Genomic DNA, 11,948 nt, shown 5'->3' on the forward strand with positions numbered 1-11,948 from the left:
TATTTAGAATTGAGATAGTATTTTTATGTTTTTAAGAATTTTAGGCTAAAAAAATAGCAAAAATCAAGATTTTTTCACAAAAGAAGCACAAAGCGTGGTCCAAGAAGCGTGACCCAAGAAGCGTGGCTCAAAAAAAATGAAGACACGCGCATAGGAGGCTTGCCAATAAGCGAAGCAACACGCCTGGTGGAAGCTCCCCATGCCCGGTGGCCCAACTCCATTCCCGGCGGCCCACACATCACCCCCCAGCGGCCCCATTGCGTCCTCTCCCACGCCCAGTAGATGAAGCCCACGCCTAGCGGACCTACCCCTCTACAAGTTGAATGTTGGGCTTCCAAGCCAGCTTAAGCACAATTACAATTCATGGAACAGTTACACCCCAAACTTAATTATCCACATAATCAAAAGCCTTAAATCCATTCAGAAGAGTTGAAGATCTAAAATATTAATTATTGATTCTCTCTAAAAGTATAAGAGATTTGGTTGCTAGAGTTTGAATTAAATTTTCATTTTGAATTTGAAATTAAAGTCATTAGCTTATCTTTTTCTCTAGAAGATAGGTAGTTATCTTAGGTATGTCTAAAACGAGCTCAATTATTATGTGTTTATTGAATGAGCCACATTTATAAAGGTCGTTAAATTTTATTAGATGAAAATCAAAGGCTAATATAAAACAAGAGCATTGATGGACTCTAATAAATATAGAATATCTTAGTACATAAATAAATGCTTTAAATGGCAATACTTTAAACGACAACAAAATCTTTTATTCTTAAATAATTAAATATAAAATATATAAATATAAAATATATGAGTATTTTTTATTTAATAAAATTAATTATTTTGCAATACTTTTTTATAATATTAAAAAATTATATTAAAATAATATTTTAAAAGTAACATAAAACTATAAAATTATTAAAATTTATTTTATATTACTTGATAAATAATTAGATTATTATATTCAAAATTTATTAACTAACTATTTTATTTAAAATATTATTATATAATATAATTTTTTATAAAAATATTTTTAAAAATAATTTATTTAAAATATTATATATAATACATGAAAATATTATTTTTTTATTTTTTAATTTTTTTAGAAAAACAGAATAAATAATATAATTTTAAATACATAGCTAAATAAAAAAGTTAATATTTTTATGTATTATATATAACGTTTAAAATAAATTTTACTTTTACAAATATTTTGATAAAAAATTATATTATATAATAATATATTTAACAAAGTAATTAGTTAATAAATTTTAAATATAATAAATTAATTATTTGTTAAGTAATATAAAATAAACTTTATTTATTTTATATTTTTATGTTGTAGTTTAAAATATCATTTTAATATTATAAAAAAAATTTGTATATAATAATTAATCTTAATGGATAAAAAAACTTATATTTTTTGTATTTATATTTTATATTTTTTAAAACAAAATTTTTTTATCTTTGTATAATAAAATATGTGATAATCTTTATATATATATATATGGCAAGTAGGGAAGCCCGCCCCGCCCCGCCTAATGAGGCGGTCCCAAAATCTTAGCCCTCTTCGCCTAACGGCGGGCTGGCGGGCGGCGGGCATAACCCGCCAAATATCCTCTTTTTTTTTTTACTTTTAACTATTAAATAATATATATATGCATAAAAAATCTCTCCTATTTTTTACTTTTAACTATTATAATTTCTAAAAGTATAAACAAATTATAATTTTTATATTCACAAACATTAAAGTCTTTGTAATTATAAATATCTAATAAATATAAATATAAACCAAGTTTTCATCCAAAACATAATTATAAATATTGTTCCCAAAGCAAAATAAACATAATCCAAAACATAATTATAAATATTGTCTCTAAAACAAAATAAATATAATCCAAAACACTCAATTTTCATCTTTATTCTCTTGTAAGTTAGGTTGGAGAAGTTGGATTTTGGCAAAAAAATTGTGAAAATACCCCTTGCTAAAAAAACACTAAGCCCGGCGGAAAAACCCGCCCCATCCCGCCAAAGCCCATGGTTTAAGCAGTGCGGATTAGGCGGGTTTTTGCTATTTGGCGGTCCCAATTTTCCAGCCCAACCCGCCTTTTTTGACGGGTTACGCGGGCGGATCCGGCGGGTTTAGGCCCGTTTGCCACCCCTATATATATACTATCTAGTAATTTTTTTTATATATTAAATAATTATAATCATATAATAACATTGAAATCAGAAAACATATTAAATCTATTACAGTATAACTATTTAAAATATTATTTTAATATAATCTTTTAATATTATAAAAAAATTTTGCACAAAAATTTTGCGAATTTGGCAAATTTTTTTAATTTGACTGGTTTCAAATCCGACCCACCTTTTTTAGCGAGTTCGGCGAGTCGGCCCGACGGACTCGACCCGTTTTGCCATCCCTAATATATATTAAGAAGATTATCACATATTTTACTATATAAAAGTAGAAACTTTTTGTTCTAAAAAATATAAATTAAATAAATACAAAAAATATAAATTTTTTTATTCATTAAGATTAATTATTATGCAAAATTTTTTTATAATATTAAAATAATATTTTAAACTTTAATATAAAAATATAAAATAATTAAAATTTGTTTTATATTACTTGACAAATAATTAGATTATTATATTTAAAATTTATTAAGTAATTATTTTATTAAATATATTATTATATCATATAATTTTTTATCTTTGTAAAAGTAAAATTTATTTAAAAAATTATATAAAATACATGAAAATATTAATTTTTTATTTAGGTATGTATTTAAAATTATATTATTTATTCTGTTTTTCTTAAAAAAATTAAAAAAAAATAAAAAAGTTAATATTTTCATGTATTATATATAATATTTTAAATAAATTATATTTTTAAAATATTTTTATAAAAATTTATATTATATAATAATATTTTTAATAAACTTAGTTAGTTAATAAATTTTAAATATAATAATCTAATTATTTGTCAAGTAATATAAAATAAAATTTCAATTATTTTATATTTTTATGTTAGTTATAGTTTAAAATATTATTTTAATATAATTTTTTAATATTATAAATTTTTTTTGCAATAATTAATTTTAATAAATAAAAAATACTCATATATTTTATATTTAATTATTTAAGAATAAAAGATTTTGTTACCGTTTAAAGTATTGTGTATTAAAATATTGCCATTTAAAGCATTTATTTATGTACTAAGATATTCTATATTTATTAGAGTCCATCAATGCTCTTGTTTTATATTAGCCTTTGATTTCCATCTAATAAAATCTAATGGCCTATATAAGTGTGGCTCATTCAATAAGCACATAATGGTTGAGCTCGTTTTAGACCCGTTATCTTATATCTCTCTAGATAAGATTAGTTTTAGTTTGAATTTAAATTCTAGAATTTAGGCTATAAATAAGTGAGCATAGCTCATAGAGAAGGGAATCAAGTCCTTGGACAGTTGGACTACTTCTTTTCTTCTTGTTTTTCTTACTTCTTCATGGGTAACTAATTCTCTGTCAAAGGGTTAGGAGTTCTTTATGTTTTCTATAGATAATTAATTTACGTTTATTTTATTTCAAAATCTTGCATTGATCTATTTCACAATTGAATTATTCGTTTTTCATTCAGATTAGTGGATCGAAAGGTAAACTAATTCTTCTTGGATTCTTTCATCATAATTAAAAAATTTGATATTTAAATCAAAGCATGAAAACTCTTTCACATGACTATTTGAATTCGGCTAGGAATAGTGGTTGAATTAGTATGCGACACATACACAATTCTCATTCACTCTAATTTTGAATAGATGACATATAATTTGAATTAGAACAACTTTTGAAAATTATGTTTTGTTTTAAGATTAACGGGACAATACTAGCTTGAATATGTGACATATAATTTAACCTAAGAACTACTTTTAAATCTTATTTGAATTTAAAATCAATTTTTGTAATTAATCTCTTGATTAATTAATTGATACCTAATTAATACTTGAGAAACTGAGGAGTCAGGGAATTGAAAATCACTTACTAAAGGTTTCGTCGTGAAAAATCTATGCAAACTTCAAGATAAATAAATAATATTGGTTTTCCTAAGAGCATAAGCATCTCCAAAATTCTTGACTCTCATCACATCATCACTGTCTTCTCTCAATTCATCATTCAAGCTCACTATGCATGACATCCAAGCATTCAACATTTAAGATTCTCAAGTCTCCCAACAAGATACTCTCTTGCCCTCTCCGATTATCAATAAGGTTTTATTAATCTAATTAGGCTTTTTAATCGAAAATTTACTTATTTAATCATTTAATTCTTGTGGGAATGATATTCGCTCACCGTAGTATTATTTGTACAATCTGGTACACTTGTCAATATCCATGAATTTCAATTTCTGCTCATCAGTGACCATAGCAAAAATGTGAATTGCCATTGGTCTATAATATTGTATGTCATAGATAACTATCTCAAATTTATAATTCTCAAATACTACTCAAGATTCCAGGATATATAGTATGAAACTATACATAGCTCATCCAATAATTGGAATGTCATATCTGAATTTACCCAAAGTGGCAATGGTGGATTTGTGATTGGTGGTGGTGGTGGCAGACTCGCAGTGGATAATGAGGATTGAGAATTGAAGATGGAGTAAGATTAGAGTTGGAGGTTAAATTAGATTAGAGGATAATTTAAGAAATTTTTAATATTTTTTAAAGTTTGGATAGTTTTGTCAAGAAAAGTTTATTTTTTATGAATATAAAGTTAATTTTAATTTTTTGTGAGTAGATTTGTTAGTATTATAAACATTCATAAATAGAAATGGTAGTTTATCCTATAAATGGGAGAGGGGGAACCCGATTTCATCGGTACTATTAAATACCGTCAACCACCACTGATAAAAACTTGGTCGATATTTTGCAATATGAATGAGCAATACGAGTATACAACTGAATTATAACAATTAGGAAGTAGTACCTTCCAATTTCACGTTGGGTTTGTTTAGTTGGACCAAACTAGCTTCACTTGATAAATATTCCATGCTCTATTCCCAGTTTCATTAATTTGACTTACACACTTACTCACAAACTTGGTTCAGTTTAAACTGTTCCCTTTGAAGCCAAATTGGTTCTCAAAGTAACAAAAGAAAACATATCTTCAATCTGTAATGAATTTCAATCTCAATGATCTCTTCTTTAATAGAAATCAATCAACCCAATCTATAGCAATTTACAACGATTCATTGACAACAATCTAAAAGAAAAAAGAAAGGAATAAAATTGTCTCTGTTAATTTTTAAACATTGTCATCTGAGGGAACTGATACTATAGACCTGGTTGATCTTCCAGGTCCAGCAATATCTTTTTCCAAAGAATGAATCACTAAAGCCTTTTCAGCAACATCTTTCTCCACATAACAGCTAACTAAAGCAGTTTCAGAAGCATCCTTCTCCAGAGAGTGAGCAACTAAGGTTTTAACAACGTGCCGAAACTTCCTTCTGTAAGTTGGAAACTTTGATACACTCCTTATCATTCCAATCATCCTAATACAATAGTTAATACAGAATATTACAAAGAGTTTACTAACAAGTCACTACACAAAATTGTTAGGGAAGAAAAAACCGAAACTTTTGATGGTTGTAATGAATTCAATATGTCAAGAATTTTAAAACATAACTTTTTGGTGAAAGATTTCTCTGTTCCTTAATAATATACAAAAGCAAACCCCTATTCTTATCCTTGACCAAAAAAGTAAAGTATACTTTTTGTCTCTAATGTTTGCGATTTTTTTCAAAACTATCCCTCAATTTTAATTTCGTTCAATTTTGTCATAGGTTTTCGATTCATGTCAAAGTTACCTATGGATGTTTTCAATTTTGTCTTTAACGTTTTAGATGAAATTAAGATCCAAGGATAATTTGACATAAAATTGAATGAAATTAAACATTAAGAGTATTTTGAAGAAAATCACGAATATTAAGGACAAAAAACATATTTTACCGAACTAAAATCTTACAATTTAACCCTAAAAAAAATTTACCACTCCATATTCAGCTTCTCATAGTAAAAAACAAGAGTTTACTTCTCTAATTTATTGAGTCAATGATACAAGTCAATCACATACCTTCTGGAAATCCCCTCAATTTGAGCAGCTCTAAGAGCATCAGTAATCACGAAACCGCCATTATCCCAAGCCTCCAACCTTTGCTTGTTGCTTCCAAAGAGAACAACTTTCTCCAAGTACCTCACTTCATCTTCCACCAATGTAATCACCCTTATCTGCTCCTTCAGGACCATCACAGGATTGAAGAACCAATCCAACAGCTTGTCCTTCGGCCTGTTTAGATACGTGATCTCGAAATCTTCAAGGAGCAACACTCCGCTCGAGTTGGCCTTGATGGAGAAGAGGAGTGTCTGTAGAAGTGAATAACAAGGCAAGCCAACACCAACTATGGCTGCCTCATTACCATTCTTTCCCCTTAACCACTCATAAAGGTCACTCTGTGATAATACATTAGCATCCAATAATTCCTTCCCTTTCATCTCACAGTACCTCATCATATTTCCCCATATCTGTCACATTGAAATTGAAGTATAACAATGTAAGGTGTGATAAGTCACTTTAGAAAATGCACATCTTTCTAACTATTTTATTTGTTTACTATTTTGCATATTTTTTTTTTTGAAACAAAAAAAGCTCAACACACTAAAGTGGAACTATTTTGCATACTACTTTCGATATAAGATATGCACATTATTTGACAATTTCGTTGGTTAAGTATCCTACATATTTTTCCCCTATTGCATTAAGAGTTTAATTTTAATGCACTGACCGTGTAAAACGCTTTACACAATCATCCAATCACATTCTTTTGGATGACTATTCACGTAGTCAACATAAAAGATAGTTATTTTTGTTGATGTGTTGGTACATAATTGAATGCACATATAAAACTATTTTAATTGACAGTGCATCAAAATTAAATTCATATTCATGCTTTAAACTTTAAACTATTACCTAATACATACTACTAGATAACGAGTTTCTCAAAAGAAAATTGCATGAATAGGATGAAAATTTACAAAGTTCTGGATCAAACATTAGGAGGAAAACCGCATACCTGCACCATTTTCACTTCTTGGATGGTCTCTCTTACTGATCTTGAAGGAGCCAAGCTTGGCATAAACATTGCAGGTGCCTCCATAGAAGTATTTACTCTGCCAGACACACTATTATTTCCTCGAACCGAGAACTCTGACGATTGAGAAACCATTTTCTTTCGATACTGGGGCCTGGCTGCGAGCAAATTAAACGCTGATGTTAACGGAAAAAAGAATGGCTGACAGGAGAAGGAAAATAATTGGGAAAATGCATACTTTGGAAGGAATGTCCCCTCACGAAGATAGAGCCAATCATTTGTGTACTCATCAAACTCAGCAACCATTGCAATCACATAGGCCAAACCTCGGCGGAACGATCTTTCCTACACTCATAGGAAAGGCTAAATGGTGAGAGCAATGTCTCAATGGAAAGTACTTAGGCTGTGTTTGGTAAGTTTCCTAAAAGTTAGGATAGAAAATACAAAGACAAGACAGAAAAGTCGCATCTCGATATTTCTGTCTTAAGACACTTACCAAACAAGGCCTTAGAGATGAAGGACAATAAAAGAGTGTGATCAAACCTGATATACTATAACAGATGCATAAAGTCCAATAAAGATGCTTGAGAAAATGGCCAACAAAATGCTGGCAATGACAACGAGTGGCCAAACAAATATGGTCAAACCAGCAATGGGGACACATGCTGTTTCAAGGAATGGACCTTCTCTGCTAATTAAGTCATGCAAGAGTCTGAACCAACCCTTGAATAACAAGAAAGGGCTCTTTATTATGGCAATTGCAGTGAAAAGCGGAATCTCAACAATTAGCCCCATGATCCCCACAATGATACATGCAGGAACATGAATCAACCTGCAAAAAGGGTTTGATGGAGAAAGTTCAGGTACATATATCAAGAACTAAGGGCTATTCTTCCTTTCAATTCCTAAACCCTCAATTACAATTCCAATTTTTCATAATCATGATATTGTTTTGCAACAGTACTCAGCTCAACAATCTTATAAAAAAAAAGAGTACATTATCACTGTTTTTTGTCTTTCTTGCAAATAAAGGAAAATGAAAAATGTAAGAAACCTTGTGATTATTACCTTAGTCTCAGACACTCATTTGAACTAGGTGATTCTCTTATTTCCTTCAAGTAACTTGGGTATGAATGGTAACACATATCTGCAAAATCTCTTACTACAGTACAGCTTCCTTTAATGGTTCCCAAGGTTCCATCCTGAGCCCAGAAAGAACACACAAAATGAGCCACTAATTTCTACCACAAGCATGGTTTCAAATTGCAGGAACCCTATATGAATAGTTGCATTTTGAAATCAGAGTAAATGTCCTTTCGCCCGGCCATTTATCCGAAAGACTAAACACCTCTCCACAATTCAAAAATCCTAAATCAGTCCTCAACCATCCAAATAGCTGGTCTAGGCAGTTGGGATTGCTTAGCTCAATTACTTGGATGGTTGGAAACCGGATAGAGATTTTTGAATTGTGGAGGGGCGCCTGGCCATTCGGACTAATGGTTAGGACCAAAAAGGGCATTTCCTCATAACCCCAAACATGGTTCATCAGTCCTGGTGCTGGGGACATGTTTCTTTCTTTCAAAGGCTATACTGTCATTGCTATAATGTTATGAGAACACAAGAAGTAACATCTTAAGGAACCTCACCACAAGACAGTGCAAGAATTTCTTGGACTCATTATCATATCTGAAGGCCTCAAAAGTTGAAACCCATGGAGTGAAGAAGCCATAGCCAACACCAAGAAGAACGCTTCCAGCTATGCCTATACCTAACCATATACCAAATAAAGCAGGCAAAGCAATCAAAAATGCAACTTTCAACGCTGCATCAAATATTTCAATCCTGCAAAATAAAAATTAACACACAAAAAAAACGAAGATAAAATCATGAGAATTGAAATTATAACTGAAAAAATCTCTATATAATAATAAATAAATAATGAAAATATTATGTTCTACTTCAAAAGGGTGTATACGGTCCATGCCACATGCCAAGGAAACAATCCAAGAATCACACCAACGTTGCCAATAATCAGTATCAAAGCAGCAATAGGACCCACAACTAAGCCTGCAGAATTTGAAGAAAAAATTTCAACAACTCATCATCCTAATTCATTTTACATGTAAGAACTTATAAATAAAATAGAGTAAAAGATTTAATATTTATTTAGTGGTCAAAACTCAAAAGGTTAATATTCAATCATGAACTTTATAAAGAATGGAAAAGAAGGGTGAAAAGAAAAGGAAAAAAGAGAAGCACCTTTTATGGCACCAAAGAAGAAGGCAGAGAAGAAAGCAAAGACCACATAAGAAGCCTTCACATAACCTTGTATAGAGCCACCAAAATCCATGCTAATTATAGGACCACGATCATGAAGAGAAATTGCTAGTTGTGATTAGAATTATTTTGAAAGAAACTATAAACACAAGAGAGAGAGAGAGAGGGAAGGAAAATGAGTAGTAAAGATTAAATAATAACAAAGAAGAAGAAGAAGAAGAAAGAGTCGTGCAGTGCAAGAAGATGACAAAACAAGAGAGACAGAGAAGGAAAACCGAAAACAGAACCAAGTTTATATGATTCAGGGTGTTGGGAACCAAAAAGTTTGCATTGTCATATGAAAAGGGAGAGTCCGCTAAAGAGAAGACTTAATTAATATTAATATTATAATGGTCAATTTACGTATAATGATGTTTAAAAAATCCAATGGCTTCACGCATAGTATTCCTTGACCAGATTTCCAAGGAGCTTTTGCTATAATAAAATTATATGAAGTACGGATATTTTATTAGGATAATTTGCTTAGTTGTTGGATTTGTTTATTAGATATATTTTAAACACAATAAATTATTGATATTTGAAAAAGTATAAGTACACAATAAAAATATATTAAATAATATAAATAATAAATATATTAGATGTTCAATTTATTATATATGTATATAGTTATTTTAATATTAAGATTTAGATGGATAATTTAAGGTGTAGTGTATTTTTATTTTATTGGACCAATTTTAAAATTCATTGTTTATATTGTTTATAAAAGTCATTATCTACCTAACAAAATTCTGTTTGTTTAACTGTAACATGCATATTTAATTATGTTTTAATAAAAAATAAAATATTTTTTTAGATATATTTGGATATATTTAAATATTATTACATGTCAAAATATGTGGGACAGCCTTTTCTGACTTGTTCGGTAAACAAGTGGAACCATGCGAATTATGTTTGAAAGAAAATATCATGGGCAAATCGGATGGTTCGATTTACAAGGGGAAAATTTTAAATTTTGGAAGAAGCAAATCGAACCGTCCGTGTTGTATGAAAAGTTTTTTTTAATGAAACGAAAATCAATTCGGATGGTCCGAATTGATTATTATATAATTTTTTTGAATGAGATGGAATAAGTCGCTGGGTCCAATTTATGCAGATATATGTATATAAAAATGTGTAACTCATAAATGCAATAGATACCGTCTTCTTCTTCGTCTTGTTCTTCTGCTTTCTTCCACTCCTGGTTCTTTCTTCTTTGCTATGAGGTAAAAAAAAATTGATAGTGAAGTTTCTATTTCTGTTTAGGTTGGTGAGAGAAATGGATGATAGATTTCTTTTAAAAGTGTATTATTTTGGTCAGATTTTGTTACAAACATCTGAAGGGGTAAAATTTATTTGTGAAAATTCAGTAGATGTCGTTATTCCCTTTACAATCTCATTTGAGGAGTATAAAGTTGTGATTTGTGAGAAGATAGATTCTACGATGCTGGTGGACGAAATTGTGATCATTGATATTGGCTCTTTGGTATGTACACAAAAACTATTGTGGCACTGGTTGAATTCACAACTCCGTTCAACTAACCAGCAAGTGTACTGGGTCGTCCAAGTAATAAACCTTACGTGAGTAAGGGTCAATCCCACAGAGATTGTTGGTATGAAGCAAGCTATGGTCACCTTGTAAATCTCAGTCAGGCAGAGTAAATTTGTTTATGGTTTTGAAAATAGAAATAATAAAATAGAAATAATAAAAGGGATAGAATACTTATATAGATTCATTGGTGGGAATTTCAGATAAGTGCATGGAGATGCTGTATGGCCCAAGGACGCCTGCTTTCCTACTGCTTCAACTCAATCCTTCTTACTCCTTTCCATGGCAAGCTGTGTATAGGGGTTCACCATCAACGGTGGCTACTTTCAATCCTCTCGGGAAAATGGTCCTCTGCGGCTGTCACTCGCATGGCTAATCGTCTGGAGGCATCACCCATGGTTGATGGCTACATCCCATCCTCGCAGTGAAAACTACGCTCACGCGCTCTGTCACAGCACGGCTAATCACTGGTTGGTTCCTGCGCCTACTGGAATAGAATCCATTGATTCTTTTGCGTTTGTCATCACGCCCAGCACTTGCAAGTCTGAAGCACGTCACAGTCATTCATTACCGGAATCCTACTCGGAATACCACAGACAAGGTTAGACTTTCCGGATTCCCAGGATCCTACTCGGAATACCACAGACAAGGTTAGACTTTCCGGATCCTCATAAATGCCGCCATCTATCTAACTTATACCACGAAGATTCTGTTGGGGAATCTAAGAGATACACATTCAAGCTTGGTTGCATGTAGAACGGAAGTGGTTGTCAATCACGCGCGTTCATAAGTGAGAATGATAATGAGGGTTATCTAATCATCACATTCATCATGTTCTTGGGTGCGAATGAATATCTTGGAATAAGAATAAGAGAGATTTAAATAAAAGAAAATAGAATTTCATTAATACTTGAGGTACAGCAGA

At 30.7% G+C, this 11,948-nt stretch overlaps 1 protein-coding gene across 1 annotated transcript; it reads right to left on the reverse strand.

The window, feature by feature from the left end:
* Positions 1-5,188: 5,188 nt before the first annotated feature.
* Positions 5,189-9,772, reverse strand: LOC130945124 (uncharacterized membrane protein At3g27390). Its single transcript, XM_057873813.1, has 9 exons — positions 9,421-9,772; positions 9,120-9,228; positions 8,808-9,003; positions 8,230-8,363; positions 7,705-7,993; positions 7,400-7,506; positions 7,144-7,315; positions 6,147-6,595; positions 5,189-5,565 (listed from the first exon to the last, which is right to left on the reverse strand). The coding sequence occupies exons 1-9, from the start codon at positions 9,509-9,511 to the stop codon at positions 5,319-5,321; spliced, it is 1,794 nt and encodes a 597-aa protein (XP_057729796.1). The 5' UTR covers positions 9,512-9,772; the 3' UTR covers positions 5,189-5,318.
* Between the last annotated feature and the right edge of the window lie 2,176 nt (positions 9,773-11,948).

This window comes from Arachis stenosperma, chromosome 1 (assembly GCF_014773155.1).
Source record: "Arachis stenosperma cultivar V10309 chromosome 1, arast.V10309.gnm1.PFL2, whole genome shotgun sequence".
NCBI classification, from domain to species: Eukaryota; Viridiplantae; Streptophyta; class Magnoliopsida; order Fabales; family Fabaceae; genus Arachis; species Arachis stenosperma.

Coding starts and splice junctions, on each gene's coding strand:
- LOC130945124 (XM_057873813.1), bottom strand. CDS start 9,511: ATGGATTTTGGTGGCTCTATACAAGGTTATGTGAAGGCTTCTTATGTG. Junction 7,994..8,229: donor AATGAGTGTCTGAGACTAAG/GTAATAATCACA, acceptor CCCTTTTTGCAG/GTTGATTCATGTTCCTGCAT. Junction 5,566..6,146: donor ATTGAGGGGATTTCCAGAAG/GTATGTGATTGA, acceptor CTATTGTATTAG/GATGATTGGAATGATAAGGA.